Source organism: Haliotis asinina, chromosome 3 (genome assembly GCF_037392515.1).
Source record: "Haliotis asinina isolate JCU_RB_2024 chromosome 3, JCU_Hal_asi_v2, whole genome shotgun sequence".
In the NCBI taxonomy this organism is placed as follows: Eukaryota; Metazoa; Mollusca; class Gastropoda; order Lepetellida; family Haliotidae; genus Haliotis; species Haliotis asinina.
This window is the reverse complement of record NC_090282.1, coordinates 56,662,636-56,679,930: the sequence shown is the minus strand read 5'-3', so window position 1 is coordinate 56,679,930 and position 17,295 is coordinate 56,662,636. Positions and strand designations below refer to the sequence as shown.

General features: G+C 38.5%; 1 protein-coding gene across 1 annotated transcript in view; it reads right to left on the bottom strand.

Annotated features, from left to right (window-relative positions):
• Window positions 1–10,721, bottom strand: part of LOC137276916 (putative ammonium transporter 2) — a 35,176-nt gene extending 24,455 nt beyond the window's left edge. Inside the window, 1 exon segment of the mRNA XM_067808565.1 lies at window positions 10,559–10,721. Within this exon segment, the coding sequence (XP_067664666.1) occupies window positions 10,559–10,721 (163 nt within the window).
• Between the last annotated feature and the right edge of the window lie 6,574 nt (window positions 10,722–17,295).

The window sequence follows — 17,295 nt, the reverse complement described above, 5'->3', positions numbered from 1 at the left end:
CACCACTGTGCAGCAACGCGAATATAGTACTTGAACGTATTCTATTTTCCCTTTCAATCGTTGTAATTTGGGTCATCGTCTCAAAAGTCACCACTGTGCAGCAACGCGAATATAGTACTTGAACGTATTCTATTTTCCCTTTCAATCGTTGTAATTTGGGTCATCGTCTCAAAAGTCACCACTGTGCTGCAAAGCGAACATATTCTTTAACGTTTTTTAACTTCCAAGCATTGAACATAACCTCAACAACTGCCATTGTGTTGAAAAGCTAACATTTTACTTGAAAGTATTTCCGTACCCGCAAATCCCATGGAAGCAATCCGAGACATCAAGCAAATTTTAATGTTACAATATTGTGCCTAGCTTCATCAAAATCAGTAAATACTATATCGTCACTAGATTGTCGAGTGAGGATTTTCGTATAAAGACTATACCTGGAATATTGGGGAACTATACCTGGAATATTGGGGAATGAAAGCGATACATATCACCGCAAACTGTTTTGTTTTTTTAATTTCCTGCATTTGAAGATTACATTTTGTAAAATTAAACACATGATCCCTCCCACTGGTTATTCACATGTTCCAAAAAAATACCTAAAACCGACGTATTGATCCCTGGTGTGTAGTAGAATTTCTTCCAAATGCCCACCATATTGATGTATTTGGTTTGACGTGCCTTGAACGTATGCTTTTACCGTGGGAGGGAGCCTGTTGATTTCCTTCTGCTGCTCAAGGAGATTTATAACGATAAGGCACGCAAGTGTCGAGGATGGTATCACGAAAAGACTGAACGACACCATTGATTGATCGAAAACATATTTTGTTTAGAAATCTGATACACGCCCCATTCTTAAGGATGCAGCCCACTGTCAGTAATGCTCATCTACCGCCTCCTCGCACATAGTTACTATGAGCAGCTTGTCATCCAGGAGTGCTGTAACCAGAAGCAAGTTCCGGTTTTGGACATCAGAAGATTTGTCTTTGATCATTCCTATATACTAACCATTATTTGGATCTTTATGATCCCTTCAGCTTGTGAACAAAACAGTGATGCATCTTTAGATAATTGTGATCATTGCATCTCTCAAAATGCTAAGCTTTACTGATGGCGTTGTAAAGCCAGTACTCACAGAATGGGGAGCAGTACTCACAGAAGTAATTGCAACCCAGCATTGGAAATTATTGACTTCTTAAATTACAGATAAATAGTATGATTATGACTACGTTCTGCTCGAATAGATCTTGTACTAACAGAATGTCATTACGTGAACTACTCCAGATGTTGTGAATGTTAGTCGCACCGAGAGTCTTCGAAACATGACAGATTGTTGGAGAATATCATTTCCTGCGTAATGGAGTTATATGAAAACCATGGGCTTTAATACTTTTTTGGTTTAAAGTGCGTACGTTTGAATAGCTTCAAGCTGCAGGCGATCTATAGCCTGTTTTTATATTGTGTTGTCCCTTCTAGATAAAATGTTTTATATATAAGTACTACTTTTACATGTATATCTGTGATATTCTAGTTATTTTACTGTTCTTTGTTGACAGATTTTTTAATATATGCATACATTCCATTTAAATGTTAAATGTTCTCGTCACGATATGGCTGAGATATTGCCGATGTGACGTTAAATATTAACTCAGTCACTTGAATGGCTTCATGATTCCAATATTATTCAATAACATCGCTGAACTAAAACGGACCTGATATATAAGGAGCTGATTACTCATCACGTCCGTTTTCCATGTGAAATCATTATCCGTATCTATTGAAAGTCAGTTTTCATTATACACATGTATACTACTCAACACATCAGGAACGTTTAACTTGAGCTACAAATGGGGTGCGCTCATGAGGGTGTCCTCCCATTTGCCAGAAATCCCAATATTCAGAGAGGCTAAAACAGCAAACTCTCTGGTTGATTGCACAGTTAATTCCCTCCCTATTACCAATTAATTAAATAGGAATGGTCCACAAAATAAATAACAGAACGGAACTGTATTACACTCAGGCACATGAGGTAAAATGACAATAAATTATGATATTGTGGTGGAAGAGTAGTTAGCCGGAAGATTTTACAGTCTGCATGGAATATTTACAGAATTTACTTTCAACAGTTATTTTTTTACATGTAAAGAGTGATTTAAGTTTGAACATATTTGACCTTTTTTATAAAGGAAGCTTGTAAATACATTGATCTTTCTTTCTTAAAGTGTGTATTTAATCTCTATGCATGAAATCCAGTTATTTCTTTGAATACCTTCATTATGAAGATTACATACAACGTAAATATAGACTCAAGTTAACTTACAAGGGGCAACTATTACAAGGATCTTTTTAGCAATACTGGTACCAGTTCTCATTTAATCACTGAGAACTTAAAAGAATTAGATCTGTTAACTGATTTGTAAATAGATGAATATTATATAATTGGAAGTTTAAATTAGTAGCGCAAATTGTTAAAACGTGGCAAAGATTCGGTTTTATTGCTAGTAGTTCACATTAATTTACGACACGGAGAGCAAGGAGTCCAAGCTCCAATCGCCACTGACACGGATTGCTGACTAACAAACCAATATACAAGATGATCGGTTAAGCATCGCTACAAACCCTATTAACAAAAGTAGCTAACACCTTACTGATGTAGACAAGCAATCAGTCGGCCATGATCAATCATCATCTGGGATTTTCCATTAAGAGCGATTAACCTCAGGGCAGCTTTGGTAATTAGGAAGAACGTTTCACAAACCGTGAACCCAAGATACACTTTACACAGTTACAAGTTAAGAAAAGAGGAGTCGTACAACATAATGTTCCCGAGACTGCACTTTCAGGCCCCTAAAACTTGACGTGATGAGTAGCTGTACTCAAAACGATATAATGACCTCAACTAGGTGACCCTGGGAGGATTGGTCATCTGGAGGTTATTAGAAATAAGGGACACTGACTATAACAACGTATCCACACCATGTTTAAGTTTATACGAAACTTTCAAATCTTAGGGTGTTCCCCTACTTTTTGTATGTAGTATATATTGATATCAGTGTTAATAGTCATTGTATCCCTCCCCGTCTCCCAGGGTATAGCTACATGGTATGGGGCTTAGTCAATGTAAATGGTATGATAGAACATCGGTTATACTGGAAAACATCGGTCATTACATGGATGATTGAATGAATGAAAGTACAATGTCTTCCGCTAAAGCAGTTTGGTCGACCTGTTGGGAGGTTCTGTTGTGGCTCATCGATCCCGTTTCTTTCGAAGCTCAGGGCAGATTTTAAAAGATCATTCTACCTCGGTAGAAATGCTGCTGTACATGTACAAAATATCAATGATATTAGTTTCTTTTTTCCTATTTAACGCCCCCATCAGCAATACAGCTATATTTCGGTGTTCTGTAAATAATCGAGTCTGGACTAGTGATAGAGTGAGTTTTACACCGTACTCTCCAATATTCCAGCTATATGGCGGTGGTCTGTAAATAATCGAGCCTGGACTAGTGATAGAGTGAGTTTTACACCGTACTCTCCAATATTCCAGCTATATGGCGGTGGTCTGTAAATAATCGAGTCTGGACTAGTGATAGAGTGAGTTTTACACCGTACTCTCCAACATTCCAGCTATATGGCGGTGGTCTGTAAATAATCGAGCCTGGACTAGTGATAGAGTGAGTTTTACACCGTACTCTCCAACATTCCAGCTATATGGCGGTGGTCTGTAAATAATCGAGTCTGGACTAGTGATAGAGTGAGTTTTACACCGTACTCTCCAACATTCCAGCTATATGGCGGTGGTCTGTAAATAATCGAGTCTGGACTAGTGATAGAGTGAGTTTTACACCGTAATCTCCAACATTCCAGCTATATGGCGGTGGTCTGTAAATAATCGAGCCTGGACTAGTGATAGAGTGAGTTTTACACCGTACTCTCCAACATTCCAGCTATATGGTGGCGGTCTGTAAATAATCGAGCCTGGACTGGTGATAGAGTGAGTTTTACACCGTACTCTCCAATATTCCAGCTATATGGCGGTGGTCTGTAAATAATCGAGCCTGGACTGGTGATAGAGTGAGTTTTACACCGTACTCTCCAATATTCCAGCTATATGGCGGTGGTCTGTAAATAATCGAGTCTGGACTAGTGATAGAGTGAGTTTTACACCGTACTCTCCAATATTCCAGCTATATGGCGGTGGTCTGTAAATAATCGAGCCTGGACAAGACAATCCAGTGATCAGCAGCATGAGCAGTAGGGATACAATGACATGTGTCAGTGACTTCAGCGAGCCTGACCACCCGATCCCGTTAGTCACCTCTTACGAAGTAAGCACGTGTTACTGCAGACCAATTCTTCCCCGACTTTTTCTGGGGTACAATCGTACCGCTTACGCATTGATTTTGAGACATAATAACATGCACTCAATCATCTGTTACAACTAGTGTCCCCAAAGGAAAAAAAATGATTTAGGATATCTGCGTAATGTGTTTCTTTGCATCTGGTCTCGCTATGTTAGCATTTCTATGACTATTCTGATACATGTACACGCATGACGTATGAAGGTATTTTTAAATTCAATGCAAAACATTAAAAGTCATATTTTGATATATTTTTATATCACATTTTACTCTTTGCAATGGCGAGTCCTATTGTATCAATAACAATTCACGTGAGTGGCAATTTGTTACGTTTTGAACACATGTAGCGTACATCAAAGATTTATTGATTGAACCATAAGTGCAACACGCCATGCATGCATGTGCTCAAAGTAATTGATAATGCTTATATAAGGTAAGGACACTTTTTTTTCAGAACAGTAAATATTTGTTCATGAAAAATGTCATTTCATTATATTCAGCTCGGCGGTAATGTTATCAATTCAGTAAGATGTCATATTTCCAGATGCGCTGGTATACTGTGTTTACATGTACCTTGTGAGCATAGATAAGTAATAGTGAGAGATAGTCGTACCGAATGCAGGTCATCAGGACATATTGTACAGGGGGATATCGAATGTGCATATTTCTTGACATATGGACTGCTGCTATCCATTTGTGTTCAGATAAGAACGTGGGATTGCAAATTAGTTCAGATTGGTTGAGGGGGTGTATATTGCATGTGATACATAGTGTACGTCGTAGCTGTACTGGCACAGTTCTAGGTGCTTGTTTTTCAAGCCGAGGCGAAAAATATTTATGGCACTCTATATGTGTGTGTGCGTGAACATTGCAAAAGTAACTTCTAATGGTCAAATGAAAGCAAATGAACTTAAGCTGGTTACCATGCCTCGTCTGCACTTTTTCGTCACACCAAAATATTGTTTTCCGATCGGAAAATTCGGATCATCGCAAAATCGGTTATTGTCCATGACCTGCTTGGCGTAACTGTCCTGTTTGTTGCAGCTTATACAGCAAGGTGCTCTAGTATTATCCTCTGTTAAGTCCCATATGGTTGACAATGCCAAGAGTCTCTTAACTCTGGCACACTGAAATAACAAATATCTCAAACACAAAGTGGAAAATCGACTTCACCCCCGACTTGATTGTACCACTACAGCGTCAACACCGTGCGTATACAAGCGGTGGGCAATACTGTCTTATAATGTCGGTATAACCCGCCATGTGTTACAGCCGTGGTACCGTATCAGTTAAAAATCAGGTAATTATATATTTTGCTATTTTCCGTTTGGAGGCCCATAGAAATACATTCGAATTATATCTCGTAGGTTTTTAAAATGTGGACTACTGCCACAACATTGATTTCAATATATCAATGACATGACGTGTAAATATCACTGTAAACCATAACAGATAGAACTATGCTAAAACTATACCATTTTACATGATAACGTGTTTTTAGCTTAACCTTCATGAAAAATACTTAACAAATCACTGAGGTTTTATTTTACAGTTGAGGTTCAAGCTGAATAACCTATAATGGGTTCAGCAATGACTGAGTATGGTCTTACGTCGCTTTTATCAATATTCCAGATACATGACAGCGGGAGACATGAGACATTGGCTTCACACAATTTAACCTTCAGAAATGAGAATTACTCGGTAAGTATTCATGCTTTATTTGCAATATATATATAATACGAACACAACTTCCATAAAGTCAGCCCACCCTACGTAATTGAACGGATTACAATAAATTTGAAGGAATTGCATCTAAGATGTAAACAAACGCAGCCCACTCACGGAACAATTGCAGCGATGTCGGTCGGTAGCTTAGCGGTAATAACATAAACACAACGCCCCTATCGGAAGCACTGTCGGTAATACTCGAAACACTGAGATTTCTCGGCTCAGTTACGTGACCTGTCGGTCGTGTCCGGAAACCCATACATCAAACACGGCGTCACGGGAAGGTGCCCATCTCGTAGAGTTTTGTTTTTAGTTCCTAATATTTCATTATATAATTATTCATCTTTAACCACCCCTGTTGAATGCGTTTAGGTATGAGGTGGTGTTGTGGCTATACATTATTTTTTTTAGGAAACGTTCGTCACTGCAGAAGAGTGTCATGCTCCTGGAGGTTGTTTACAACTGAGCATCGTGCCCATGATGAACGTGCTCTGGACATAACATCAATTTTTTTGTACAAATGTGTTTGGAAACTGTTTTAATGTGTCCATTGTACTTCAAAGGAAGAATACTTTAGGCTCATAAACTAATTCATAGATTTTTATATGGAATAATACGGACTAGATCAGCGGTCTACCAATAATGGTTTCATTAGCAGATTCCGTCTAACCTCCAGGGGCATGACTTATGACACTCTTCTGCAGATGCTTTTGAAGTGTGAATTTCCGGACGCCAAAAGTCACGGAACGGAGCCTAGAAATCCCCGAAGATGGTCGAGCGTGTTTTACTGACACTGCCTCCGATACGGGCGTTGCGCCTATGTTAATACCGCTAAACTACCGACATCGCTGCAGTTGTTCCGCGTGTGGGTTGCGTTTGTTTACATTTTAAATGCAATTGCTTCAAATTTGCTGAAATTCCTTCAAATACCTAGGAGGGGCATGAAAACAAAATGCAGCTTGAAAATGTAATAGCGTCCGTAAAGTGGCACGTTGTGCTCATGCGCATACACACGCAACGCAAACACTTGGTATTTTGGTTGGTTTGTTGCATAAAGGTTGCATCAAAACAAAAACAAAGAATCTGACAACTTATTTACGATTATCGGATAATAATCACCAGGTTCCCACAGGCAAAGTCATCGTGCGCTGTATCTCGTGAAGATGTGTACGAGATAACAGATGTGTACCTTTTCAGTTAGGCCTTTAACTGTATAGATCTTTGAATGCCATAACATGACAATCGCTGAGAGGACTTACTGTCTGTAATTGAAATGAAAACGTACTACTCTATCAACGTAATGTTCATTTGCAAGAAGATGCAATCTGTGTGGAAAATATATGCAGGCTAAGAGCTTCTTCAATAAACCAGAACCGCAATAAATCATAGTGAACTAAGGAATTTACACTCCGAAAATGTTCGTCAAGGTCCTGTTTCTATATGCTGAGGATATCCTGGGCATTTTGTGATTGTATATAATCGTATACATAGTAATTTAGTTTTGCCCCTAGCAACTAAATGAATGCAAAGGCTTAACATCAATACTTGTCCACCGTCGATGTAAAAATGTCAATGCAGAAACAACATATTACAAATTATTTGTTTTACCACACTGACGATACCACGTCTAGCCATAGACTATAAGCAGTTACACGTACTACAACAACACATTTCAAGTTTGAAACCGCTATTGATATCTGATACAGACTGAAAGACTAGACTAGGAAGAGCTCGGCGTTTTTCACCATACAAACTGGGCACTGCTATTATGCCTACTGATATGTGAGATCTTGAAATCAATCCTCATTGAGACAGATAACCACCACAGAGATCACTCACAGGTGGAATAATGAGTGAGTTACAATTCATCGCCACATCAGCAATATGTCAGCCACATCGCGACGAGAACATTTGATTGTGTGACCTAGCAATTTATGGTAAATATTACACGTGTGGTATATGTTTACATTGTCAGCATGATTAATTGGTGACGGTATTTGTGCCTGTGGTTTTCATAGAGGCCTGTGCCAATGACGTTTTGGTAATATCGTAATTGCCAAACAGAATGGTCCTAACAAGGTTTTTCCTGAAGGCAGACAGGAACATATAGCACCTCTATTGTGCATTTGCTTCGCAGACATCACACCACATAAAGACCGGTGACAGATACCAGATTTCTGGAACAAATGGTTATGCTGCCACGGGATATCAGTCACTACATCATGTCATTGGTCATTAACTGTATATAACACTTTCTGCATTAGTTTTACTTCCAGTTGGGATATTGAATAGCAATAGTAAAGACGATAATGGCATATGGTATTGATTTGCTAGTCTTTCTGTTGACCGTAAACCCAATCCCTGGGAAGCTCAAATTGATCGTAAGCATGTTAAGGACAGTGGGGCGTTGTTCGATAGCTTTGTTTTCAATTGCACTTAAGATTCATTGTGTAAATCACGGCAATCTGAACAACACAAACATGGCATGGCATCAACCTGCTGGAAGCATAAAGGTTCACATAGAATCGTAAGTACTCATTTGAGCATTATGTTTGGCAAGAGTTTTATAAGATGCTGAGACCAACAATATATATGTAATATATGTAAATTGGGCACCTTATTATTCGCCTACCAGTGACAGGATCTATATTTTTTCAATCAGATACGCGATCATGAAAAGATATATCCCAAATCTATCGCAAACACAGTAAATATCAAAATTCGCATCTGTGCTTATTTTCCTTCTGTTAACTTGATGTGTCAAGACAAAGTAACTCCATTACGAATACAACATTATTTATTAAACATCATTAATCAACATAGTTTGTCCTTTGCATCAAACATTTAAATAAATAAAATTGTCATCATCATCACAACGAAGAGGCATTCCTACAAGAACTATTCCTTCAGACTAAACTACTTCGTATCAAAACTACTGTCTCTGTGTATTGATTACAGAAAAGCAACATTTGAGACTCATCTATTGCAATGTATACCTCTCTGCACGCACAAGACTCTTTAATCTGTTTCCAAGACACGCGGGAAGTGACATTTATGATTACGCTACAGCCTTCAGTAGCTAGAATTACTCGTTACCATCAGCATAACTTCCTTTCAGTCGTTTATAACTAGGCCGTCTATCGGTGGCTATTTTCAAATGCGTATTGGTCATGTTTCCTCTCTTTACGATGCCAGCTCATTAAGGTGTCAACACTAACAACACATCAGTTTCATCACTTACATAATCTAATATAAATGCTGTAAGATTTAGGGTCAAACTGCAACTTCTTCAAACAGTACGTAATCACAAATTCATGGAACATTGCGACTATGGTATACGTAAAAATGATAAACGTGTACATCCCCATTCAATAATTACAATTCGGCCATTTATAAGTCGCCAGATAATGTGCAGTTCTCACATATTAGTTTAAACCTCTTCACAAAGTACATGATCACAAATTCAAGTGGAATATTGCAGATCTCCTTATTCAATAAAAAGTCGGTCACAGTAAAGTCGTCAAAAAGTGTAGTTCCCCCAACACTTTATGCGGAAACACCTTCCAAAAAAAAGACCGACCTGACTGCATCGCGAAGATGACAAATGTGCTTGAAAGTATCCATATACTATCTGATGAAGGGTCTTCATCATGAGAAGGATCGCCCCTCGACAGACCTATCTGCGTAGTAGCGGAGTTATCCATTGTTCAGGAACATACACCAAGCGATAGCTCTTATATTTTAAGAGCCTAAGTCAATCTGAAAACGTAACGTTATCTTTCACGATCATTTAGTAGGGTTGGACACGCGGTAAGCATACATAATTGCATTTTCGATTGCTATTAATCTTGACAGTCGTACCCATTCTTCATATTGTAACCTAAGAAACCTCCTTGGTTTCGTGTATTCTAAAGATTTGATTGTATGTGCTTTGATTAGTAGCTAATGGCGTGTTAATCGGATTCTATAAGCAGTGCAACACGAATGGAAATACTTGGTCATTAGTGAAGAGAAACATACTTCATATTCTGTCAATACGTATGGCAATAATTGTGTCTTGTTAATTCGCAATCAATATGCAGTCAAATGGGTTGATGAGGCGAAAGATTACACTAAGAGTATTGATATATACAATTAGGACCAATTTGACTAATTACATGTAGAATTTGAAATAAACGATAACGAATTATGAAGAAATTGACAGATCAATTCTACTCTAAGTCTACTTCAGAAACCAGGTAGAATGGAGAGTGTAATCTCTAATTAAGCTCTTCTGACAAGGGTTCCATGGCTTCATTTTCTTGAATAATTAAACAATACACTCATTAAACTACAGGTATAATATACACCTAGGTACACACTACAGTCTACGGTTACGCAAACAATGACTAGGTGTTGTAACATGCTGGAATGAATAGTGCACAGAGAAATAAATCTGCTTTAAATTGATAAGTAATTAATATCACTTACCTGACTGCATCGTAAAAACCACAAAAGCGCTGCTAAGTATCCAAGTTGCATCGTCATGAGACTGAACCCGAAAATTCTTTCCTAGGGATAAATGTGTTGTCACATCTCTAAAAGTGTCATTGGCCCATGCTGCATTGGACATGGTGTTGGAGGTGTGTCACATGTGCTCTTATTACACCTGTCCTTCCGTCACGAAAGCATAGATTGTTGAAAAACAGCTGTCACCTTTAGCTATGACGATCCAGAATGCTTTTAGCAACTAAAACATTTGATATTTGTGCTTATCTTCATGAGCCATCATGTTAACACAAGCTGACTTGTGTTCGTCACATATTCACACTTGATGCTATTGATGTGCTGGTTTGGTACCGGCTTCCATTAACATGCAATTATCATTTATAAGTATTTCATATCCGTCTGGATTATGACATCACTCACAAATGTCCTCTCACATGTTCTTCTCAGAAACGTTTGATCGAGTTAGTGCCAGGGCCTTCTCCTTCCTTTGAAACAGATCCTCCCTTGAGTAGAAAATACCTTTAGGTAAGGCAACACTTGTAGGGAAGCCCTTGCTGATATCTCAGTTCACACGAGAAGCTCCTCGATTAGTGATAAACGTATGGCCACTACTGCGACTGATCACGTGCGGATTACTGTCTTCAAGAGTCAGCTGTTTCTAAGAATCACGCCTATTCCAGTGCAAACCAAGTCATTTGTACCACCGCCTGCACCTCCCGACCTAGTTCAGGAACTGCCCCTCAGAACTCAGGAAGGTGTGATGCCGCTAGTTTGAGGAGAATCTTTTGCGGTAATCTTAGATGTTCATTATTTACATGACCTTTAGTAAACAGTGAAGGTGACATTTGCAGACAAGTACATATTGATGACCATCCCTATTAAAATGGTACTTCTCGGTTCACATATGTAGTTTAGATTATGTCATGACATCACTCAATTCATATTTGACGAGTATAAATATTACATATGACCTGCTACAGATGATATTATTATTACGGTTCTCTGAACAAAACAAAACTTCAAAATGGATATGATGATTGAATTGGGGGATTCTCATATCAGTCGAACATTTGGCGTATCCTTAAAACACGCCATCAATGTCTGAATGTGTACGAGATAAAGTTCATGACATATTGTTGTGTAGCAGGATGCTCATTTAGTTCTAAAAAGAAATTGTAGGTAATATCACACGCCACTTGTAAAGCAAGACGATGTTTTCTGTCGAGTCGATATCTAATTCTGCTGATCGAGACAGCATGCTGAATTGATATGTACCGTCAATCACATACTTTCGACATGTGGTGAAACGCCAGTAACAAGGTAATTGTTTACATCACACCATCAAGATCATCACAGAACTGAAAACAAAGCGACCATCGATTTTGACAATGTTTAACCAATAGTAAAGCTAACGCCTGCGCTTTGATAGCTTACACACAAAAGAAGAGTGGAATATTTATGGAAGATACTTGTATCTTCGTATCTCAGGACAAATTTGTTGCACAGAGTAAACAGACAAACTGATGTTAAAGGGTTCATTTTTTTATGAAGCCACGGGATGACGATTTTCCATTAGCTTCAACTTCAGGCGTCCGCTAGGAATCTGGGTCGCCAGATATGTAGTCTCCGGAAGGGACGTTTGGACTATTACTCTAGTGAAATATCAAATATGTATTTTCAGACAAATAGGACATTTCATGCCAATTCCTTGCTTATCCGTATTTCAGTACTGGTCCTTGTATGCTTACAGCTGTATTCGGAGGAAATTTTACTCCGCAGCGCTACAAATAGAACGGTTTTGCCTGCCTGTAAATACTTGGCAATACCTTGCTGACTATTTAACTGTGTACCCGATGTCTTGGTATTTTGTTCCCATAAAAACATATTGACAAGTTGATTTTTGAACTAAGTTATAACCGATCTGACACATTACAAAAAATCGTTTGCTTTCGTATAACATTCTCTCATTCGGTTCTCCATAAACAAGTGTTTTTTCTTCAATGATCATCTGCATGTTATTCCAATATTACGTGCTGCTGATGTCATCTCCGATACTCTGCAGTATTAAATGAATCCAGTAAATACCAGAGAGCAGCCATATCGTGACGAGAACATTTAATACTGAAATGAAATATATATCTATTATAAACCCTGTCAACGAAGGACAGCAAAACAACTAGAATATCACAGATGAGAACATAAAAGTAGTAACTATACCTAAAACAATTTATCTACAGAGGACATTGGGATAAAAATGGGCTATAGATTGCTAACAACTGAAGATAGATCACCATACTAGGGACCCTGGGGACTTACGGTACCTTTGCAATGCAAATAAAAAGACACTTATGCTACGATTAAAAACGTGGAAAGTTTGAATTTACTTTGATTGTTTGTGGTCTTACGTACCCTCTCAGGAGGACAATAGTTTTACAGTACTTCAACCCTCTTTGAGGATACAGCCACTAACAAGCACAGTTATGAATTTAAACTTCCAATAATAAAATATTTATCTGTTTACAATTCAGTCAATAAATCTAATTCTTTTAAAAATACTGATCCCTTGTGATGGAATACTCAACACAGTCAAGCAGGATATGCTTGACTGTGATTCTTCCATCACAAGGGATACAAAACGGAGGATCCTCACCTTTAAGCAAATATTTATATGTATATCTTGTGTAGCCAATACGACATCGTCGCATGATGACCTCCTCAAATCTGGACTGAGAAAACAAGTAGGTGTATCGATTATACGGTTTTATTTCATGTAATTTATTGATACCAACTTGAGTGTCCCACATCTTCTGCATCTGATCACGGATATACGTTCTAATGCATGCTTTGTAATCTGAATATGGAAGAAGAAGTGGTGTCACAGACTTGTTGAGTGCTGCCTTGGCAGCATGATCGGCCATCACATTCCCAGAAATACCTACGTGACTGGGTAAGCAACAAAAGACGATGTGGTATTGGCCAGTAGCAGGAGAGGAAAGAAGGCGGAAGGGAGCTACATTGTCCAGCTCAATACCAGCAGCAGCAATAAACGGTTTTATTCTGAGTCCAAGAGGTGGAACAAGAGAAGACTTTTTGCAATATAAATCCTCAGAAAGAGGATTGAAGACACGGTTATATGCAGGGTTAGATTCGTTAGAGTATGGTTTTGTGATATATTGTAAAGATAATGTGTTACGGCGTCGTGCAAGAGATGGTTCATCGGCTTCAACGTAAAGACTGTCAGTAGGTGAAGTTCTGAAGGACCCAAGACAAAGTCTTAGACCTTGGTGATGGACAGGATCAAGTTTAAGACTGCTTTTGCAGGTTCCACCATTGGCGATGGAGCCACAATCAAGTTTAGAAGGAACGAGTGATCGATATAGATGGAGAAAGGTAGCTTGATCCCCTCCCCATTTTGAATTTGAAACAACTTTCAACAAGTCAAGTGCTTTCAGGCATTTAGTTTTAAGTGTTTTAGTATGTGGTGAAAACGTTATATGTGAATCAAAGATTAGACCCAAGCATTTAGCTTCCTTTTCAACTTTAATGAGCGTCCCATCTAGAGACAGTTCAGGGTCTTTATGTGGTTTGTATTTATGACAAAAATGTATGCAGTTAGTTTTCGATTTGGAAAATTTAAAGCCGTTTTCAAGACACCATTTACTAATCTTGTTTAAACACATCTGCAATTGCCGTTCAATGGTATGCATCTTTTTACCACGACAAGAAATATTAAAATCATCCACAAATAACGATCCATCAATTGAATCGTTTAAAACTTTTGATAGACTGTTGGTGTTGATGCTAAAAACAGTGACAGACAAAATACTGCCTTGTGGAACACCCTGATCCTGATTGTACTGATCAGACAGGGTAGAATCCTCACGGACCTGGAATTGTCTGTTATTTAAAAAGTTGGCAATAAATTCAGGCAAACGACCTCGCAAGCCAAAGTTATATAAATCTCTCAGAATACCATATTTCCAGGTTGTGTCATATGCTTTTTCGAGATCAGAAAAGATAGACACAGCGTGTTGTTTATTAATTAGTGCGTTTTAACAAATGATTCCAGTCGCACTAAGTGGTCGACAGTACTTCTGTTTTTACGGAAACCACACTGTATATCTGTTACGAGATTATTTGTTTCCAAGTACCAAAAAGTCGATTATTTATCATGCGTGCCATGGTCTTGCAAACACAGCTAGTTCATGAAATCGGACGATAATTGGATGGATCCGTATGATCACGTCCAGGTTTAGGTATTGGTACTACTGTAGCGTCACGCCATGAAGGAGGAAAGTTACCCGATGTACAAATATCATCAAAAATATTTAGGAGAGTTTCCAGACAGGATTCTGGTAAATGTTTCAGGAGTTGATAATGTATGCTATCAGCTCCTGTAGCAGTGTCATGAGCTTGATCAAGAGCAGTATGGAGTTCATGAATAGAAAACGTTTCATTATAATCTTCCCCGTTATCGAAATTGAAATTAATAGTTTTCTTTTCTTGTTGTTTTTTTATATTGATGGAATTTTGGTACATGATTTGAGGAGAAAGAGTGTTTAGCGAGGGTTTTACCCAGTTTATTAGCAATATCTGATTTATCAGTAAGCAATTGATTTCCATGTTTAAGATGATGGACAGTAGATTTAGTACCTTTACCTTTGATTTCCTGGACCATGTTCCATACCTTGGACATGGGTGTCCGAGAATTTATTTTGGATACATAATTTTGCCAAGATTTGCGTTTGTTCTGTTTAAAAGTACGCCGTGCTTTAGCATTTAAAATCTTAACTTTATTGAAATTATGCACCATGGGATGGCGACGGAAATAATGTTCTGCTTTTTTCCTTGCCTTCCTAGCTTGTTTGCACTCATCGTTGAATCATGGTTTTCTTATGTGTGGAACTACAGAGGCCTTTGGTATACACTCATCAGCTATAGAATGCAGTTCATCAGAAATGCATTTAATAGTATCAGGAACGTCAATAAAACGTTCAGGTTTAAGTTTTTCAGCACACAGTGTCTCCTATAAAGCCCAGTTAGCCTTTCTAATTCGTCCTGATGATGGAGGAACATCGGATGGAGTTACAGCTTTTAATACAGTAGGAAAATGGTCACTTCCGCAGAGGTCATCGTGGACTGACCATTCGAATTCATTTAGTAGTTCTGAATTTGTTAATGACAAGTCAAGAGCAGAATAGGTCCCTGTCCCAGGGTGTAAATATGTGTTGGAACCATCATTATAAATACATAAATCATTGTCAGAACAAAAGTCCTCCAACAATTTACCTTTAGTGTTTGTAGTTGCACTACCCCAGAGTGGGTTGTGCCCATTTAAATCTCTCATTATAATACAGGGCTTCGGGAGTTTGTCATATAGAGCCTGAAGATCAGTTTTGGCAAACGTCGAAGATGGCGAAATATAGAGTGAGCATAGTGTAAACGCTACATGTAAAGTAATTCTCACTGCAACAGCCTGCATATTAGTACTAAGTGAAACAGGGCTTTGAATAACGTCTTGTCTGACTAGAATGGATGATCCGCTAGTGGCCCTATCACCCGGAGGTGAAAAAGAATGATATGCATTGAAATGACGAAGGTCAAATGTACCTGTTTGTTCTAAATATGTCTCTTGGAGACATAACGCTGAAGGTGTAAAATCTTAGACTAAAAGCTGTAACTCATGTAAATTAGTCCTTAATCCTCTGCAGTTCCACTGTACAATATTTTTGGAATAAACTATCTTTTAGGGGGATATCTTTTGGAGGGCGACAAGCTATGTGCCCTAGAATGGACGTTTTCAGAGACGTTTTGTTTTGTGACCCCGTAGGAGCTCTGCCACTTTGTTGTTTTGAAGCATCAGGCTTAGGCTTCGGTTTACTTTTAACAGGTGGCTGACTTTCAGCTGTCGATTGAGACTTTGATTGTGACTGAGATGGTGACGATGATGATTTGTGATCGGAAGAAGACTTTGATGAAGGAGATACGGTCTTTTGTGTAGACTGAGCTGTATCTGTCTGAGTAGACTGTTCTGAGATTGACTGTGGAAGATCAGAAGAGATAGACTGGGGAATATCTGAATTTACCCATGTCAGGTCAGTCTGACATGAGCTTGACGAAGTTAGTACTGGCGTAGTTGTTCCTTTTGATAAGGTTTCAGATGTTTTCTGTGACAGAGGCGTACGTTTCAGTGTGCTCAGTAGATTGTACAATCTTTCTTGCTTCAGCAAAACTGAGGTTCCTGGAAAATTTGATTTTGTAAATGTCCATTTGCCTTTTCCAAATGGGACATTCTTTCGAAAAGGATGAATGATTTCCTGAACAGTTTGCACATTTTTGGTGAATACTGTCATAATCTTCAGTTATATGTGTATTCTCAGCACAGTGAGCACATATAACAGACAATGTGCAAGTATTAACACCATGTCCGTACTTTTGACACTTAAAGCAGCGCAGAGGATTTGAAATATATAAGTCAACATTCAGATTGCAGTAACCTGCTTTGATTGACTTTGGAGGTGTTGGAGCTGAAAATGAAAACAGATATGTGTTGGTTTGGACAGTCTCATTACTTTTCCGTGTTGTGAAACGTTTGACGAAAGATACTCCTTGATCTTTCATCTCGGACATTACATCAAGCTCAGTCATGTCTGCTAGAAGATGCTCACGGTCTCGAACTATACCTCTGCTTGTATTCAGTGTTCTGTGGGCAGAAACTA